The sequence below is a fragment of the Corvus hawaiiensis genome, chromosome 24 (assembly GCF_020740725.1).
Source record: "Corvus hawaiiensis isolate bCorHaw1 chromosome 24, bCorHaw1.pri.cur, whole genome shotgun sequence".
NCBI lineage: Eukaryota > Metazoa > Chordata > Aves > Passeriformes > Corvidae > Corvus > Corvus hawaiiensis.
This window is the reverse complement of record NC_063236.1, coordinates 7,505,408-7,525,232: the sequence shown is the minus strand read 5'-3', so window position 1 is coordinate 7,525,232 and position 19,825 is coordinate 7,505,408. Positions and strand designations below refer to the sequence as shown.

Here is a 19,825-nt window from a genome sequence, read left to right as displayed (position 1 = left end):
AGTTTTATTGGCAACAAGGTTCTGCCTGTCACATGCTTGGCCCCGGCCTCACTGCCTGCTGTGTTCTCCCCACTGCCAACAGAAAGGGAAAGGGGAAGAGACTGGGAGCCTCCAGCCCCTGCCAGGAAAGCCCTGGTGGCCCAGCAGGAGTGTTGGGAGAAACCCAGGGTGGCCCAGATTCCCTCATACTCTCCCCAATCCAGCCCTTGGCCCACACCAGGTGTTCTGCCCACGGAAGGAAAGGGCCCATGAAAACACCCACAGCTGGTTTGAGTTCACAGCACCCACGGCAGGGCCAGCCAGGGCCTGGCCACAGGGATGCTGTGGGGGACAGCTCCAGGGAGCTGCACTGCCTGCTGGGGACAGCCACTCCTGGATCCAGGATTGTTCCTCCCCGGAGTGCTGCCGGCAGCCCCGGCACAGCCCCGCCCTGCAGGGCCCGGGGAGGCACCTGCCAGCACTGCAGACCCTGTCTCCAACAACAGGCTCTCCCCTGCTTCCACTGGGAGCTCCCATCTCCACTGCCCAAACCCTTCCTGCAAGGGATGCCTTGAGATGTGTTTCTGTCACACCTCGGGCAGAGCCAACACTGCAAGAACATGTCGGGGCAGAAATACCTGCAGCTCTGGAAAACCCCCCACCTCCAGAAGGGGTCAAAACCCTACAACACCACAGCCAGGCATCCTTCTTGGGTGTGGAGAGGATGGGGAGAACAAGGGGTTCATGTTATAAATATAAAATCTGCTACAAAGAGAAGACATATATTGTACATCTTTGACCCATATACACAAGAACACAATATACACAGAACGCCTCGGAGGAGCGGGGACGCTGTCAGGAGGTTTTGAGAGATGTTGCTCCCCTACCAACACCCCCTCCGTGCCTTCCCCACACGCTGGATGGGGCTGTACTCACAGAACATCAGTCACCAAAAGTTCCACCAAGCTGGCACGTGTCATTCCAAGTGTGTGTGGATGGAGTGGAAGTGGCCCCCGTGGTGCCTGCCCCGCTGCCCTGGGGGAGAGGTAGGCGAAGAGGATGGAGAGAAGGAGGGAGGGCAGGCACGAGGGACTCTCTTGTGAACCCACAAAGTGCTTGGGGGGTCTCTGGACCCTCGGAGCGAAGGTAGGCCCTGAGAGAAACTTCTTGCCCTGCCACCCTCGTGGGGAAGGATTCTGCGGCCAGGCAGGTCTCTGATAAGGCATTTTCATCTGGGAGTTGGCGCAAACAGTGTCAGAAGAGAGGAAGGAGCAGATGGGGCAGCGCACGTGGTGCAGGTCAACAGGAGGCAGCGAAGCCAAAGTGGTCCCAGCCAGACAAGCCCAGGACTGGGAGTGCAGAGGACAGGAGGGCTTCGTCTCTGGCTCAGTTTGTCTGTAAAGCTTCTCCCATGTTCTCCTTCAGCCCCTTGAAGCCTCCCTTCCTGGTGTGAGCCATCAGCACGGAGTGAAATACTGAGAGTCGTCAAAATGGCACATCCAGGCGCATGGAGTGGCAGACAGGCACACGTTCAGAGTTAAGACAAGAGTCCAGGTGAGCTTTGTACAGCAAGGAGCAGCTCCTGGCTGGAGTGTCCGAGGATTTGGGATGACAAAAATGCCACAGTGATCAGATCGGGCGAGGACAAGGGGCGGGCATGGGAGAGAGGAGCCAGTCTGGGCACCTATCGGCGGTAATGGTTTGGGGCATCTGCAAACATGTACTTGAGTCTGTAGGCTTCAGCCAGCAGCAGCCCAATCTCTTCGTTACCCCAGTGTATCGTGGGCAGGTTTTGGAGCAACATCAAAAGGCCCTGGAAGAGGGGAAGATGTTTAGTTTAGAGAGGGTGAAGGCAGAGCACAGATCCAGCGCAGGCTTGGGGCCAGCCTGACCAGTGGCAGCAGCACTCAGTAACACAGGTCTGAAAGGCTCATTAAGATGTGCTTGTGTCTAGATCTGAACCAGTGAAGCACCCCAAGCCCCTTGAAATAAAGGATGCTATTCCAGGGTTACAGCTGGACACAGGAGGGCAAACACTGTGATCAGAGCTGGAATGGGATGTTTGAACCCTCCAACAGCTCAGTTCTCTGTCATCACCAAGGCAAGTTACTTCTAGGCAAAGCTCCTGAGACCAGATGTTCTTGGGGCCAGCTCTGACAGTTGTCTGTGTCCACACTGGGCTCCCAACCAGAGCAATTCCCTCCCCTCCACACCCAGGGAATCACCCCCAACTTCAGGCTCTTACTTGGAAGTCTTCCTCATCCAGGATCTCTTTCCGCCACTTTATCAAGAAGGCAGCGCAGACGTACAGGTGGAAATGGGAGAATCCTTCTGGCTCTGACTGTGGACAGCAAAACTCTGAGTGAGCTCCTGCAGCTCAGCTGGAGAACAACTTCCCCAGACACAGATGTCCTACTGGGTCACCCATCACCCAGCTGGCTGTAAACATCCTGGGGCCACACTGCTTTGTGCCCCTCAGCTGGTGCCAGGAAACCTCTGTCCCCATGGGGACAGGGACACAAGTGACAGTGACAAGCCAGGCAGGGGGTCAGTGGAGCCTGCATACCTGGTAGGTGTCCCAGAGGCGGATGGTGCAGCGGAGGGGCAGCTCCCTCATGAGCAGGTTGTTCATCCAGCGAAAGGCAAACTGCAGGTACTCGACCTCGTACTTCCTAAAGTGATTATGTACCTGCTCTGAAACAGCACATTTCACTTACACACCTGGGGCTCACAGTGCCCCAGCTCCAGCACACTGCTCACAGCACAGTGGCTTTCACACACTTTCAGGCTGAGACCTTTTTGTCCTGAATTCCTCCTCTCCTCACCCTGTGCTGTCACCAGGAGGTTTCTGGCTGACCCTGCCCTGCCCTGGTTCCATGAGTGTTGTAAGAAGTGTCTACCCCTGCCCCGAGAGTTCTCACGAAAGAGTCCTCCCTCTGTTGTGCCAAACCTGACCAGATTCCTGTGTCACCTACCATCGATCCTGCTGACCAGCTCCTCCAGGGCTTTGACTTTCTTCTGGATCCCTGGCTGTGCAAAGGTGTAGTTGTCCTGTGGGGAGAGGCCCTGAGTCAGAAGCAGCAGCTTTAACAACAGCTAGAAATGATCAAACCCAGATCAGCAGTTGGACAGGGAGATGAGATTATCATGAGCCAAGGAGACAGAGCTCTTGGGAACCAGGATCGTCTGCCTGCTGTGCATTCCCTGGTCAGGACAGGGCCATCTGGACAGCCACAGCACCCATCTCCCCAGGAGTTCACTAACACATTCAGCTCAGGGAAGGAGCAAAATCTCCCTAATGCTGGAGCATGCAGAATACTCACCCAGACAGGGAGAGGAGACAACCACACTGCTCCCCCAGCAAGGGCAAAGAAACTCCCGTGGCCCCAGAGGCTCACCTGTATCCCATCCAGCAGCTTGCTCATGCACCAAAAGCTGTCGGCTTCGATGCTCCGTAAAACATCCTGGGACAGGTTTGTCACGTCAAAGTTTTCCACATCCTCCTCTGCAAAAGGGAGAGGGAAGAGCATCAGGGAGATGGGGGACACCAGGGACATGGGACAAACCCAGGGGCTTTATCAGGCCAAAGCTTTGCAAGAGGCACTGCAAGACTCCCTGTGTGTTAGGGGTGTGCCTGGCACAGTCACAGCACCCATGCACTCACCTACTCCTCCAACTCAGCTGAAGAACCCCAAAAGACTTGCTGGCCATGCCCTGAACCCAGTCCAGCTCCCCAGGGAACCACAGGAGGGATCCCACAGTACTTTTGTCATCCTTCTGGGACAAGGGCTGTGCAGGGACAAAGCTCTGGCACATTGGAACCCCTTGGCACACCTGCCGTGGGGGACAGCAGGTCTCTGCCAGCTGGGAGCACCACAGGGAGAACTGGGAAAGGGGAAACCTTCACTGCAGCCAGAAACCAGAGAAGGAAACTCGCTTGGGGCAGCACAAGGGAGCTGCCAGTTGCCACTCCCAGCTGGATTCTTCACCAAAGCACAACAGAGGCACCCAGCCTGGAGGCTGCCAGCTTTGAGGACCCAGGAGAAAGAACTGCCAAAGCTTCAGGAACCTCTGTAGGGAGAGCAGGACCCTCAGGCATAGCTGCAAGGACCCAGAAGCATGCAAAGATCTTCCTGGGCAGTAAAAAGGCACTGAGTTGAATCCAGCACAGGGACAGCTGGGCCACGTGGCACAGAGAAGACTCAGCTTCGTGGGGTTTCTCCCTCTCCTGGAGCCTGGCTGGCAGGAGAGCTCCAGCAAACAGAAGCTGCCCCATGCATGGCAGAGCCTCGGTGTGGGGGAAGCAGAGATTTGTGCAAGTTTGTTTTTTAAAACCCAAGGGGAGTCTGACAGTGCAAGGGTCAGCGGCAGCTCTGTCCCCAAAGGATTCTCAGAGAGTGAAAAAGGCTCCTTGCTTTTAGATGGGCTTGTGAACCCCCAGGGAGTGTAAGGGAGAGATGCCTCGAGGAGGCAATGACAGTGGTGCTGGCTGAGTTTGGAGCAGAATCGCCTGCTCCAAGCCAGGCTCACCTTAACCTGGTGGCTGGAGAGGGAAACAGGCATGGGAAAGCAGTGGGACCGAGGTGGGGAGACAGTCAGGAGACACAGGTCTGGGCCCTCCTGGCTTGACTGACCCAGCAGTTCCCTCCCTCTTCTCCATGGGAAGAGAGCACCCACCACGCTGCTGTCACGCCACTGAATCAGATCAACAAATAACAGGGCTCAACTGGTCCTGTTCCAAGTTCAGAGGCTCAGAAATCTTTGGGAAAAAACAAGAGAAGGAGAAGATGGGGCTCGGGGCTGGAGCCAGGCCACCCTCTTGGCTCAGATACACTGCAGGGCACTGCCACAGGCTGGTGAAAACCAACACCAACAGGTCCTGCCTGAAGGAGGAAGGGCAGGACAGTCAGCGACTCCAACACTGCTCCCACCTCTGCTTCTCCTCTGGGGCACAGCTCAGCTCCAGAGCAAACTGCCACCAGGAGCTCTAGGGACAAACAAGAGCTGGTCAAGCACTAATCTCACTATCTTCTACTGCAGAAAGAGCAGCAACGCTGTTTTCCAGCTGCACATCATCATCACCATCCAAAACTGTCACTCTTCTGCTGCCTTCTCTATAGACACTCTCAAAGGGTCCAGGCAGGGAGACAGGCAAGCAGAATCTGTTTAGTGTCCATCTCCTTCCCGAGGTCTCACAGAGAGGAAGGTGGATGGGCAGGCAAAGGAGCAGGACATGTGGACACCCAGGACTGGTGGCAGAGGCAGGCTCAGCCCTGAGGGAATGAGCCCTGTGCAAAGACCTGCCCATGGATGGAGGACCACGATGGAGAAGGAGACATGGTGACCTGCCCAGGTGATGGGGAACACCCTGCTCCTTGCACCAGCATGGGGACAGGAGGAGCAGCTCTGCCAGCACCCCCGTGTTAAAGCAGAACAGTGGCAGGAGATCCCCAGCAGGAGGCAACACACACTGCAAGAGGCTGTGAACCGAACCCCAGGTCTCTGGAGTGTGGCTCAGCACAAAGATCTGCTTAGCAGCAGCACTAAAGAGGCCTCATGGAAAGGAGATACCAACATATGGCTGTGACAGGGACTGAAAGGAAGCCACTGGCTTGGTGACAGCCACCTACAGCAGTGCCACACGGAGCCCAGGGACAACAAGAGCTCAACAAAAGCAAAGTTCTGTGAGTGACGTTTCAAAAGGGCTCAAGGAAGACACAGGAGAAGGGAAAGACCAGAGAAGCCAGGGCTCTGTGCACCCACATCCCTGCTTTCCATAGGGAGGCTTTAATGACTCCCCATATTCTGGGGAGCAGAGGGGGCTCAGGGCAGGACTGGACAGCTGGAGGAGAGTTAAGCCCAGCCTCAGCTCACAAATTCCCACAGCTCTGGGCAAGTCTGCACTGCATGCAGTGAGCCCCAGGCCCAGGACAAAACTGGAGGTCAGGAGAGGCTGATGAGTGGTGACACAAGTGTCCCCATTCCCATCACCCAAGTTTCTGCTCTTACGTGCAGGGAAAGAGTGTCTTCATTGGACTGCAATTAGGATTTAGTGACAAAGCCAGTTAGAGGCAAATAAGATCAATATTCCCATGGCACTGCTCCCCTCTACAGCCCTGGTGTGGTGCCAGACAGGTCTCAAAGCTGGGACAACCTCTTATGCAAGGCCTGGAATCAGGGATGGAAGTGGTGTCACACAGGCAGAGAGCACTGGGAGAGGCTGCAGGGCCAGCACTGACACAACCTGGGGATGCTGAACTCACTTGAGCTTTGTCACTGCCATCCTAAATCCAAACACAAGCCCTGAGAGCTGGGAGTGACTCAGCAGAGGGGCTGCAGGACCTGAGCTGGGAGGGACTGAAACCTCAGTGCCTGTGCTTGTTATGCCCTCTCTGATCACCTGGAAAAATGGGGGTATGGTTTCCTCCAGGAGGTGCTGAGGTGTCATTCCTGCCCCAATTCCTCAGCTGCCAGAACATCTCTCTACATCCCCATCCTCCCCAGAGGTCCTGGGAGCTTGTGCCCATCCAGAAGGCACCACCAACAAGCTCAGCTGCTCCTGCACCTTCAACACCTCCCTCAAGCTCTTCCTCAGCAGCACCTGCAGCAGAAGCCATCAGTCAGGAGGAAGAATCACTCCAGCTTTGGATTGCTCAGTGGCAGGGGCCCAAAGCTTCTGTGCTTACTGCCAAGTAGCTGAGGCAGTGGTGTCCATGCAGGAGGCAGGGAGAGCATCACAAGAGGTGAGCCAGCTTGCCATGTTGGGGGAAAGGAGAAAACACAGCAGTTAAACCTATCCCACCTGCCAAGGGTGCACTGCAGTCCGCCCACCACCTGCAAGAAGCAGGAGGTTTGGATCCAGACTGGGTGGATGCAAGTGTGGGAAAAGCAACTGGTCCCAACTGGCAGAAGGGGTCAGGGGAGTTCAGATAAGGACTGGAAAACTCTGGGGATGAGCTTCTCCCTGCCTCAGCCTAGCTGGTGTTTTCTGAAGCTGGTCAAAGGAGCGCACACACCCGGGATTCAAGGCATTGCTCAGAAGGAAGAGGCAAACAGTGTCAGTGGGATGCCTTCAGGCAGGCTCGGGAGATGCAGGTTAATAAAGGGGTCATCCAGGCCCCAGAGCATCCAGGGCAGCTAGAAGAACCAGAAGAAACAGCTTCCTGTGGATGTTTTCCCCTCAGTTCCCCTCCTTCAGGACCTGGAGAGGCCCACATCCTTCCGGCACCTTCCATGGCGATGATGGAAAGGCATCAAGACAAAGGCACTGCAGTGTGGCCAAACTGCTCTCACCACTGCCCAAGCCAGCTGTATTTAATGCCTCTGCACACAAGGGCTGGAGTTTGTTGGGTAACTGCTGACTGTTCCATTGTTTGTGTCAACTTCAAACAAAGGAAGCTGCTGAACTGTTCCCTGGAAGTGACTGATAAGCTACAAACCATTCCCTGCCTAAACCACACTCCTTTTCCCCATTCCCATTTTCCCTTTCCAGCCCTTGCAGGAGATGCCAGACAAGTCCAGTGAAGGATGTTTCAGGCCTTGGGTTGATAAAATGTAGAGTGCAGACATTATCAACCAGACACATTAATCAGCTGCTGAGCTCCAAGGAGAGATTTTAACTGATCTGCAGAAAAGAGGATTTGTTGTCTGCAAATGCAATACCTGCCCAAATCACGGGATGATGGATCAGAAGCCTACAATGAACTTGGCCGTGGGGACCAGCCTGTGAGACTGCTTCATGAGAAGCCCCTGGATTGGACAGTAGAAGATCAGGGTGTCATCCTGGCCTTGTGTTTCACAGCTAAACATCACCAACTTGTGATCTCCCACCTCTGGCTGTCAGCTCTGAGTCACATGGGCACCCCACGATCCCCAGAGAGCTGCAGTGGTCCTGGCTGTGGGGGACAGCCCTTCAGAAGCTCTGATGCAAACATCCCAGGGGACATGGTGGGCAGCCAAGCAGAGGAGCCAGCTGGCAGCACAGTGGGTTCCTTCGAGGATCTTGTGGTCAACAAAACACCTGCTCTGAAAGGAGAGCAGGAGCAGCAAACCCAAGAGATTTGAGGATGGAGCCAGGGCTGGTGCCAACTTCCCAGAGCAAGGGAAAATGCAAGGGGAAATTTTCCAGGCCAGTTGTACACCCACCTGTGAGCATGGGAATACCTGCAGGTGACACACAGCTGTGTGAGCCCTCAGTGGCTCTGTGGGCAGGGGGTGCCTGAGCCATACAGGCTGTTCCCTTTCCCAAGGAAGATACAGCTGGGAAAATACAGGGAGAATTTCCCTTGAGCAAGAGACTTCCCACAGAAAGGTGAGCTGTCCCTTGGTACGTGCTGCACAAGGATTACCAAACTGTGCAAGGCCTCTCCGGCTGCAAGAACTTGGGTGCAGCACAGACTCAGCTGATCCAGGCTCCAAGGATCCTGAAAATTAATGATCCAGCATGGAGAGCCCTCAGCCCTGCCCTGCCCAGCTCCTCAGGGGCCTGACTGCAAAGGCAGCTGTAGAGAGGAGGCTCCAAACCAACTACTTAAATCCTGTTGCAGAGGGGTTACGAGGGACTGACCACTGCCAGCTCTTTCCCACGGACATTAAAGGTAATTATTGATTTGTCTTTTAATTCTGACTGCTACACCAGGGAGCAGGTAGGCACCACAACAGCTTGTGACCTAAAGGCTGGCTTTCAATCCCAGGCTCTGGAGACAAAAGGGTTGTTGTTGCTTGGCCAAATTCAGCTCAACTGGTCCTGCAGAGGAATTTTTCCCTCCAACCCAAGTTTCAGAGAGAACTGGAAACAGCAAGGCCACATCCAGAGAGGAAGCTTCAATCAGGAGTGAAAACAGCCCTGAAGGATGGTGAGAAGTACAAACCCAGCACAGAGCCTGACAGGGCGAATGCAGCATGAACTCTGCTGCCACATGCAGGGCGAGCTGAGCCCTGGCACCCACCAGGGTACAGGACTGCAGAAGTCACACCACGTACCCACAGGCAGCTCTGATGCTTCACACCAGCTCCCTTCTTGCCTGGGTCACTCACTGAGCACAGCTCTACTTCTAACCCAATAAATCAATCCTGAGCAAGTGGCCTCTGCCAGGACTAAATGCCATGGATGCTGCTCAGGCCACAGGAGAAGCCTCTCACAGGGAACCTGCTCAGATCTGACCTGCTCTTCCCACAGAAGGGAATTCACTCCAGCTGCCATCAGAGACACATTTGGTGCTTTCTCCTTCAGGCTGTGAGGAGCAACAGCACTGCCCAGGGATCAACCCTGAGCACACTGGCTGTCTCAGTGGTAAGCAAGGTGGCTCAGCTCTTCACAAGGCCCTCAGCAGAGGTAGATCAGCACTAGTTTACAAAGCCTCAGCTTGATAGTGGAAGGCTTTCACTCACTTCAACACTTCAACTTTTGGATAAAACCTTAAAAATATTTATTCAACAGGATTTCTGTCACTAATACAGTCTTATAAATTCGTTTTTCCTTCTATTTACAGTGAAAACTAAGAGCCTTTAAACATAGGGATTATGACATCCCAGCATTAATGTCAACTCCAAAACACAGCTAGAGCCAGAGAAAGAATGATGGGTGGAAAGGACTTGATCTCCAGGTAAAAGCAAGCGGCTGACAAGAAATCCAGAAGCAGCAGGGAGAAGTCAGTTTGCTTTCTGAAACTCTCAGTTTGAGAAATACACCTGTACTAGCAGCAATGGAGGGAATCTGTATTTAAATAGTTTATTTCACATTCTTGGCAGGGTCTTTATATTTCACTTATTCCTCCTAGAGCAGGAACTGTCTCCCAAGTCCAAGCTTTGAGAGCAAGACCCTCCTCCCAACTCCACATATCAGGGCTTTGCCTGAACTCCCTCAGTGCCTAAAAGATCCCATTGCCCTCCAAGCTGAGAGGTTGTTAAGTACACTGAAATGCAAACCCACCCTTAGCACTTAACCTTCTGTGGGGCTCAGCAAGATTATGAAACTGAAGTCAATTCAGCCAGGGAGCAGAGATACAGCAAGAGGTCAAAATACAACTCCAGCCTGGCCCAGGCACTCTGAAGGAGGAGTACATCATCCCCTTCTCCAGCAAAGCAAGTTTTCCTCATGCCAGCATTTCACACCATTTCAAACCCCGTGGTCAGGAGTGCTTGGAGCAGCAAGTGTCACTTACCAACGTGCTCAGAGAGGAACACGACAAAGAACGGGGTGACCAGGTCATTGATGCCCTGCACATAGCCGCTGGCTGGGTGGCGAATGGCCCAGATAAACAGGATTCTCTCAAAAATCTAAGGAAGAATGAGGGAAAGCAGGTACCTGCATTAGCCATGCACAAAGGGAAGGCAGAAAAGCATAACTGCTAAGCTCAGGGAGTACAGACCATGCACTGGCAGGCTTTTCTGTAGCAGTAAGGTAATGTTAGAAGCATAAAAGTCCTAGGAGAAACTCCTGTGTGATCCACAGATCCCACACAGGCCAGCCCACTCTTCAGACAAGACAGTCCAGGCTCCTCATCAAAACCTCTGCCTGAAGAAAGGCAGACCCAACTTTTCAAGACCCAGATAGCTTAATATCCACAGGACAGGGCTGCCTCTTGGCAGAGCAGTGTCCTTGGCTGAACATCAGGTGTGAAGATGAGGTATCAGCACAGTACTCCCAGAAAAACACAGATCAGGACAGTTCCCAATAGAGCAGCCTCCCTCACAACAACCAGCGTTCCCAGACTGCCCCAACCCCCTGGACACCATGCTCTGACACACCACAGACACCCACTGAGCTTGTTTCCAGAGAGGACAGGTGCCCCCACCTCCTGGCCACCTCTCAAACCCATCCCTGCCCAGTCGCTCCCATAAAAAAGGTTTTGAAGCAAAACAGAACTACCCTGTGTTCTGGTTCAAATGCCTTCTATTTGTCTCAAAACAAAAGCTTCAGGTTTTTTACCAGCTCTTGGCTCCATCTTGCCAAAGAAGAGATTACCTCATAACCCCCAAGCTCCAAGTTTGATGTCTTCCAGAAACATGGGACAAGACCAGACAGTTCCAGGAGGTATTTGCATTGGGAGCTGTCAGGCAGGGAAGTTTCCTCACAAAGTTAACTCACTAGGAGCAGTGCTGGCCTCACTCCACACACACATCCCATGGCAAATGTAGGGCAGGAGCTTCACCCCCCCCCTTACCTCCTGGACGAGTGGCTGCTGGAAGAGGGGAATGAGTGGGTTGGTCCTTGGAATGTCAATGTGGATCTGGAAAAGAAGGTGGGTTACACACACCAGCTGTGCTTTCCAGGGGCACAGTAACTCATCACAGGCTAACAGAGGGGAATCCACCATCAGTGTTCCCCCAGGCAAGAGCTGACAAGCACAGTGAGGGCTACCTATGACAACTGTACTGATAAAATAATGTACAGGTATCTGCAGTGTGCTCTGCTCACATGCAGGCAGGTAGTTCAGAGCTGAAATTTAGTATTAGATCAATTTAGGAAAAGCTTAAACTAACAAGGACAGAACCATGGTGCCTCTTCCCCAAAGAGAAGTCTCCTCCCAGCTACAGCTAGAGCAAGTCCTGGCATGACCCTACCCACGGGGAGAAGCAGCAGCAAGAGAGAGGGAAGGGCTATACCCAAAGCAGAAAGGCAGAGGAGGGTTCCTACCTGTCTGTAGGTGTCCTGGTGGTGCTCCTCGTTCCGGGAGTCGTAGTACTGCTGGATGAAGCCAAAGTACTCCTCCCTTTTCCGCTGCAGGGTCAGCTTCCGGCGCTCCGAGTTGGCGGGGAGATAGCCCTGAATTGGGAAAACTCAGCTCAGGGCAGACCCTCTTTCCTCATCAGCCCTTGAAATCCTGCCAGCTGTGCACCCAGAAACATCAGGCACACAACTCAGGAGCTGGGGAAAGAGCTTTCATGGAATTTGGCCTTCCCAGTCCCTGATCTTGGAGAAACCCAACTTCATCAGGTTCAGTTTCCCAAAAGAGCGTGAACCACCCAGTCCCCACACCAGTCTGAGCTTTGAGCTCAAAGAGGATGCAGCAAATGACACTCCCTGACCAAAAAACCCTACAGCTCACCTGTAAGCTGGGCACTGGGAACACACAAGCAAAGCTGGCTGTGGGACACATGGAGCACATGTCCCTGACGTGGCACAGTCCCCCCAGACTGCGGGGTCACAGCTCCCAGTACTTACTGAGAGCAGTCTCCACGTCACAGGCCGGACCTCTCTGGGCACACCAGGCCAGCTGCATTTTCTCAGCTCATCTGCAAACGGACAGTGGTGGCAATGGATTAGATCTTAGGCACGTCCAGGCACCACTACACCTAGAAGGAGAGGAAAGCCCAGTCTGCTCCTGCAGGCTCTGGAGACAATGAGCCTCCAGGAAGGCTCCCACACTAGCAATGACTGGGGATGTGGGTCTACTGCAAGGAGAGTAGAGATGATTTCAGCCCAGCTTGGGCACAGAACTGGGAGCTGCAGGGTCACCAATGTGCCAGGACCTCAGTTCTCATGCAGAGCCCAACAGCCCCCAGTGATCCCAACCACCATGTGAAAGATGGAGAATGATTAGGGACAGATAGGAAGTGGTTGGAGGACATCATCATCTGCCAACAGAGAGTTTGCAGATTCTTGCAAACATCCCACCTGGTACAACTGCAGGCAGTAATTTTTTCCACCCTGAAGCAGACCTGATGCAGGCAGCAGGCCCCCTTCTGCCTTCCCCTGCCCACCCAGAAGCACCTTCATTCTGCGCCACTCACCCAGGTCGGTGTTGTGGCTGGAAAGGAGCTGCCGGAACTTCTCCAGGCGCGTTTTCTCCCTCACAGTCATGGGGGGAGCCCCAGAGGCATTTTGGTCAGAGATTCGAGCCACAAGTGGAATGACAGGCCGGAGGGGAAGGGACTGCTGCTTCTGCAGGGGACTCCGCACACAGGCCTCCTCTGCAAGGACCAGACGCTGCACTGAGCTGGGGAAGGAGGTTCCACCTCTCCAACCCCACCTCGCTCTTCCAGCCACTGTCAGACACTGCAGATTTCACCCTTCTGTTCCTCAGCACCACGGAACAGCATCACTGGCCCACTCCAATGGATCAGCAGTTCACAGGCATCTGTTGTAGCTCTTCCATCACTTCCCCCCATTTCTGCCTCTCTTTCTTCCACCTGCATCCAGACACCTGGCTGCAAGTGGATCAGACTTCCCTCTGCACAGGGGAAGCCATGGGTAGGACACAAGAGACAAGGCAGAACTGACCTTCAGATCCCTCTGCTCTCCAGTGATCCAAACACCAATCAAGCTAATTGCTAGTGCAGAGAGAGGAGCTGGTGGGCTGCCAGTGCCACCTCCTGGGGTACTCTCACTGCACAGGCAGACAAGGCAGAGCGAGCAGGAGCTGCTGCTGCCAAATTCCCTGCCCAAGCTGTGTCAACAGGACCTCACCCAGACCTTTGCTAAACGCAGCACACCAAGCCACAGAGGAAGCAGACAGTGAGCAAATCTCAGCAAGAACTTAACAGATCTCAAAACTGACTTAGCACCCAGAACATGGAATACTCTGGGACAGACAGACATGCCTGTATGCAGGATGTTGAGCAGCTGAGGGCACAAGCATTAAAGCCAGGCCTCTGAAAATGGCTCCTTGGAGTACAGGATACTAAAAGGAAGAAAAAGCCTCTCTTGTGCTTACGGGCTGTGTCACAGCCTCTTGCCCACACTATGAGTAGCAACAAGCAGTTGAATTCAGTGGCCAAGCGGGAAAGCACTGGAGCAGGAGGCTGCTCCTGAAGATGGCTCTTACCAGAGGTCCTGGAGAGCTGGGCCTCGCTGCTGGACTTGATGACCTTGCAGTTGGTGGGCAGGTCACCGAGGGCAGGCTGGCACCGCTCAGGCTTCACCCGTAGCTTGCTGTGGTTCTCCAAAACCTGCGCTGCCGTGGCCTTGGCCACTTTAGAGTTCAGAGTTTGCAAAGAAGATGAGGAGGAGGAGGAGAAGTCCTCATCTTCGTCATCCCCAATGTCCCAGGCATCGCTGGTACTGCGGGCAAACTCGTGGAAGCTGGAGGCCTTCTTGCTTTTCATGGGCAGCCCACTGGCCTTGGAGCGGTCCTTGATGAAGCTGCAAGCCAGAGAGGAACAGGATCAGAGCTGTGCTGTTGGATGAGTTCATTTTCTTTCCTTTCTCCACGCCCTCACTCCAATCAGCCAATCCCCTTGTCCAGTTTCCCTGTTCCTCCTCCCAGACCTAAGGAATATGTTAAGTCTCTCTGGGCTGCCCACTGCCAGGAGTGGCTGTCACAGGCTGCTGTGACAGCAGTCACAGAAGCCACAGTGGCAGCACACAGCTGGAGAGGTGCCAGGCTTCTTGGCTCGGAAGGGCAAAGGGAAGACAGGTACAATTCCTCCAGCTCTGCCTTCCCCCACCCTACACAAAAAAGGTAGATTAACATCCAAAAATAGGTTTTGCAACCTGGAGAGAGGCATGTCAGAAGTCAGACACAGCAGGTCTCCTTCCATGGACACTCCCAAAACAGCTGCACTTGTTCCCAGCAGCCAGACCAGCCTGGGTCTTTCCTCAGGCACAGAAGGAATTTACTCTTAAGCTACAGGAGCCAAAGTCCACCACCTGAAGCAGGGAACTTTTACCACTACACAGCACGAGACAGGGACAAGGAGGCAGTTCAGATCCAGAATTCTGCCTTTTTCTGCTGCAGTTCTCCAGCCTCGTAGCTGCTGGGCAGCTTTACCTCCCTCTCCCTTAATTCCTCCAGCTCCAAAGAGGAGCTGAAGGATCAGACACCACTACTAAAAAAAAAAAAAGTCTGTTTCCTTTGATGTGGGTGTTACTGTATGGATTTCTGGCCATAAAGGGCACCAGCAGATAAGCTCTCCCTGCAAGCTTTCGTAGAGCTCAAGGCAGCACCACATCCCACTGCTGTCCTTCTTTGTTGCAGTATCACAGTGCCAGGGATGCTGGAGATCTCCACCTACTGCAGAACTGAGCCCCGAACCTGCCAGGCCTTGTGGCCTGCATCTCCAGGAGACAAACACTTACTTTTTGGTGAGCCGGGAATCCAGTGGAGGATGCTGTGCTCCATAGACAGGTTGAATGCTGCAGGAAGGGGAAAAGAAAAAAAACCCAAGGTGCTGTAAAAAGAGGTCCTACAAATAATCTCAGCCTAAACTTGGGTCACACTTCTTGCCTGCTATTGAGAGCTGAATGAAAGACCAAAAGCAGCTTTAAAAACCTTCTAACTTAAAAGCCTTAGATGCAAAATGACACATTCAGATGAAGACTTGTTCTCTGCAGCAGCAAAGAGAAACCTTCTTTAAACTCTTAGGCCCTGTCCCACCTGTGCTGGGATTTGAGATCTGCTCTTTTCTGCACCACCAGCTCACTCCAAGCAACCACGTGTCTCAATCTACCTGCTGCATACACTGAGTTCATTCTCTTTTCCAGCAAGGGGACTTCCAGTTTTGGGAGTTCACCCTTCCAGGCACTGTGGGACAGGGAAGGACTCCAGGCAGTGACACTGGGACTCCTCTGTAAATGTACTTTAGGGTTTGAACCCCATGCTGGCTCCAGGATCACAGCCAATGCCACGGAGAAGGAATGTCTGGTACAGTATGTGGTTTGACTCGGGTCCAAATCCTGGTTTAATCAACTACTTCCTATGTGGCCTGAAATGAGTCACCACATCTCAGTTCTTTCGGTTCCTTGGGACAAGGAGCCTGAGGGCTCCAGACCCTACATGGGGAGCATCACCTCAGAGAGGAGCCACTAAAAACACACTCATCGCTGGTTTTGCAGAGTCTGGAGGTGAGACAGGGATCCTGAGTTATCACCTGCATTTGAGGAACTATTCACAGCCACCCCACCCTGGAAAACAACCTCTGGAAAACAAGTCCTGCAATGCCATGGCAGAGACAAAGGCCCATTCAGAGCTGGCACACAAGGAACAAGCTTCTCTTGGGTCAATAGAGCTGGCCTGGTTTCTAATAGCTGCAGATGGTGCCCGGCAGTAAAACCAGCAGAGCCCAGCCATGGAGGAGAGGGATGGCAGCCTGGTGCAGCTGGAAAGCACACTGGGAACAAGCTGAGGATGCAGAAGCAACAGGTCCAGCTGGCAGGGAAGAGATGCAGAGAGCCAGGGCAGAGGCTGGAAACAACCACAACACAGAGAGATCCTGGTGGAGCAGCCCAACAAGGGGTGGGCTCACCACTGCAGTGGTTGTCCCTCGTGGCTGGAAGGGCTCACTGTGTTTATCCATCGAGGATTAAGCCTAGGACAGCGTGTGATGACTAATGAGTACCTGGAAGTCAGGGCAGCAATTAAGCAGAGGTACCTCCACGGGTGGACATAGCAAAAAGATGATGAATAAGAAGAACAAGCCCTCCACATCAGCACTGCTTCCCAATGACTTGTGGCAGCTCCCTGCAGGACAGGAGCCAGCAGAGCCTCTCCCATACCCAGTACCAAACTCACACTGTCCCATGATAGCCAGCACAAAGCTGCTCCTTTTTGTCAGGGACCCACAGGCTGCCAGTGGGGAACTGCTTTGATCCACCTGTGAAGGCCTGGACTTCACAAGAGCAATGAAGTGTGTGTGTAAGAGAGAGGAGGGGATGTGGCAGCCAGTGCTGGGGGAGAAAACCCTTTCCTGGGGTTCTGAATCAATGTTTGATAAAATGGCAGAGGGTCCCACCTGCACACAGCTCTTTTTAAAGTCCTACAACCCAGACATTCCCAAACAAAGAATCTCAAGCTGATCTAAGCTGTGCTCCCAGCCTGACTGGACAAGTCCCCTGTTCTGTCCCAGTTTAAACTCTTTGGGACAGGCATTTCCTGTTACCTGGATGTTAAGTGTAGGGCACAAGGGGTGACCAATGGTGTGAGGTACAATGTCTGTGCTCCCCGTGTGACACCTCACAGGATCATCACAGGGTGTGGGTTATTGACACTGCAGCAGAGCGTAGCCATGAAACGTCACTGCCCCTCTGGACACTGAACATATTTACTTCCAGCAGGCTGTTTCTCCCCTTTTAAAATGGCATTTAAATAACCCCACCAGACCCTGGCTGCCCATCTCTCTGAAGAGCAGGGAATAAACAACACATTGCAGAGGACAACACACCAGAGCACTCTGTCAACACATCCCTAGAAAATTATCAGGCAGAAAATTCCCAGTGCAAAAAACCACAAGACAGCACTGGAAAAATAAAACACTGTTTACCAGTTCTAAACCTACACCAAAAATCCACCCTAAATCTACAGGGACCAAAAGGTAATAAACTTTATTAGCAAATAAAAGCTAATACAACTAAGTGACCAAGCACACAAAGTGTCATGGAAAAGGAAGCTAACACAGTATCCAAGTCCCTACAAAGCCTCCTTCTGCCAGATTGTCAGGGGAAAGAAAGGAGAGAGCCAAGAATCTGTACAGGAGGGTCTCTCAAAGCTCAGACAAAAAAGAAGAAAGGGGGGTTCATGTCTAGCGACCACGGATGCAGCACATCACACCTCCACCTTCTGAGTCAGGTTGCTGAAGGCCTGTTGGTGACTGTCCCTGGAAACCACCAGCACACAGGAGGTAACAAGACTCCTGGATCCAGGATATCTGCCAAGCAGGCAGTTAGGAGCAGGAGAGAACACTGCCAAAATCTTCACGATGCAGAGTATCACAGGCAGGACCAGCTGCCGGCCAGACCGGTTCACCTGGTTTGGGGTTTCCAAGGCAAAGCTCAAAAGTCACCAAATGCAGAAGAGAGGTGGTGTCCAGGACCACCAGCTGAGAGCACGGCTGAGACCTTCACGTAAGGGACAGGAGCAGTTGGGAAATAACCCAGGGAAAGCACAGGATTTTCCTCCCACAGGAGCAGCAGAGGAGGAACAGAGAGCTCCTTGCTCTCCCTTTGCTTACTGCAGACATGGATTGTCCAGCCAACTGAAGGAGCTGCACAGTGACAAGCAGATGAGTGAAAGCGCATTAGAAAGAGATATTTAACTGGCCCAGCAGGATTTAAAGCCAACTAAGCATTTCAGACTGCACCTGTACCCCAGGAGGCGAAGGGCAGGGTTCAGATAAGGCAAATGAGAGCAAAAGTAAGGAGCACAAGGCAGGAAAAACACTTGAGAGAGCCTCCCCAGAGAGGTGGATGCCCTCTTTCCATGTGAGCCTTGCTCCCAAGGCATTGTAGGGAGCCTCTCCTTCATTAATACCAGCCTCTTCTTCCTAAATACCATGTCCATCACACATTTCACTTGTTTCTCCCATCCCCGAGTGAGTAGAGATGCCTTGACAGGAAGCAGAACATCACAGCCAGAAGAACTGAGGCACAAGAGCTACAAACAGAGCCCTCACAGTCCCTCCTCTTGAGCAGAGGGGGACCAGGAGCGACATCCCACACCAGAGAGGATAATGGGGGGTTCCATGCATTATCAGGGACACCCCTGTGGGACAGAGCTGCTGCCACCCAAGGCGACACCTCTAAGGACTTCGGGAAAGGATGTTCTCTTCAGTATCTGTGGAAAAGAAGATAGTACAGCCCTGGCTCTGAGACTACCCCAAAGAGGCCTCCAAGGCACCCGGATCCCTCCATCCTGCTCCCCATTGGGGGCACACAGGGGGTCCCCGCAGCCCCCACACAGCCTGCCTTGTCCTACAGATGAGGGAGCTGCTCTGACCCTACCCTTGACCCTTATACATGAAGCCTTCCACCAGCAAAATTCCCGTCCCATAGCCTGGCGTGGCCCTGGCATCGCCCCTATTCCAGGGAGGAACCCCGGGGCCCCCAACCAGCTTCTCAGCCCCGCAGCCAGGACAGATCCGCCTGGTATCCCTCGAGGTACCCTCAGCCCCAGAGCCAGGGTGGGTGACAGCCCCTTCCCCAGGCAGAGCGACGGCTCCAGCCCTCAGCCGGAGCGCCGGGGGCGCGGCCCTCGCACCCCTTCCCCGGGGCTCACCTGCCCGGCAGCTTGGCGCTCCGCTTCCAGAACTGCCTGCCGCTCTCGGCCGCCATGGCGGAGGGCGGGGCGGGCCCGGCGGGCCGGCCAGCCCGCGAGCGGGGAGCGGGGACCCCCGGCCGGCCGGCCCCCGGCGCGGCGCGGGGCGCGGAGCAAGGCGCGGCCCCCGCAGCCGCCTCACGGCCGCCCGCCCGCAGCCCGCGGCGCCGCCATCTTTGCTCCGGGCGGGCCCAGCGCCGCCATTGGCCGCTGCGCGCGAGGCGTCGCGGATCGGCCAATCGCAGGCGGGCACGGCCGTGGCGCGCGCGGGGGGCGGGGCCTGCTGCGCTGGAGGGGCGGGAGAGACCATGGGGGGGCGCGGGGGGGGCGCGGGGCGGCACCACCCGGCTCCTGCCGGGGCGGCCAAATGACATTTTCTGGGTTTTGGGGATTTCTGGTTTTCCAGGGAATTCGCGGCGCGGTTTCATCCCTGCCCTGGACCCCGCTCGCCTTTCGTGTGGCGTTTTAGATCCGGTGAAGTGCGTGCTTCAGTCTGATACGGGAGCTGTTTCTGTTCAGACTTTTAGAATTAAATAAATTAAATAAATTAAAAATTGCCTCCAGGCAGCATGGCATTTTCTGCACCAGACGCTATTATTTCTCTTCTTTTTATTTATAGTGCATAAAGCCCATAAACAGTGCTCCAGATTGGAGTAACACCTCTCATATTATTACTATTATTCTCCAGCCCACTTACTCCCATATGGAGCACTGAAAAATAATTAATAATAAGTACTTATGCAAATATTCTATTGCATATGCAAATTAGGGCCCAAATTTTTTTCCACTGCCGCCCCATAACCAACACCAAACACCTGCAGCACAAAGAACTGCAAAAAAAGCAAAAATAAATGAAACACACACACACAAAAATG

General features: G+C 53.8%; 1 protein-coding gene across 1 annotated transcript; it reads right to left on the bottom strand.

Moving 5' to 3' along the window:
• Nucleotides 1-745: 745 nt before the first annotated feature.
• TBC1D22B (TBC1 domain family member 22B) lies at nt 746-19,027 on the bottom strand. Its single transcript, XM_048327731.1, has 13 exons — nt 18,912-19,027; nt 15,002-15,058; nt 13,749-14,065; nt 12,715-12,894; nt 12,146-12,216; nt 11,618-11,746; nt 11,145-11,210; nt 10,143-10,257; nt 3,378-3,484; nt 2,955-3,030; nt 2,546-2,673; nt 2,225-2,320; nt 746-1,792 (listed from the first exon to the last, which is right to left on the bottom strand). Exons 1-13 carry the CDS (start codon nt 18,965-18,967, stop codon nt 1,664-1,666), a joined length of 1,527 nt encoding a protein of 508 aa, XP_048183688.1. The 5' UTR covers nt 18,968-19,027; the 3' UTR covers nt 746-1,663.
• Nucleotides 19,028-19,825: the final 798 nt, after the last annotated feature.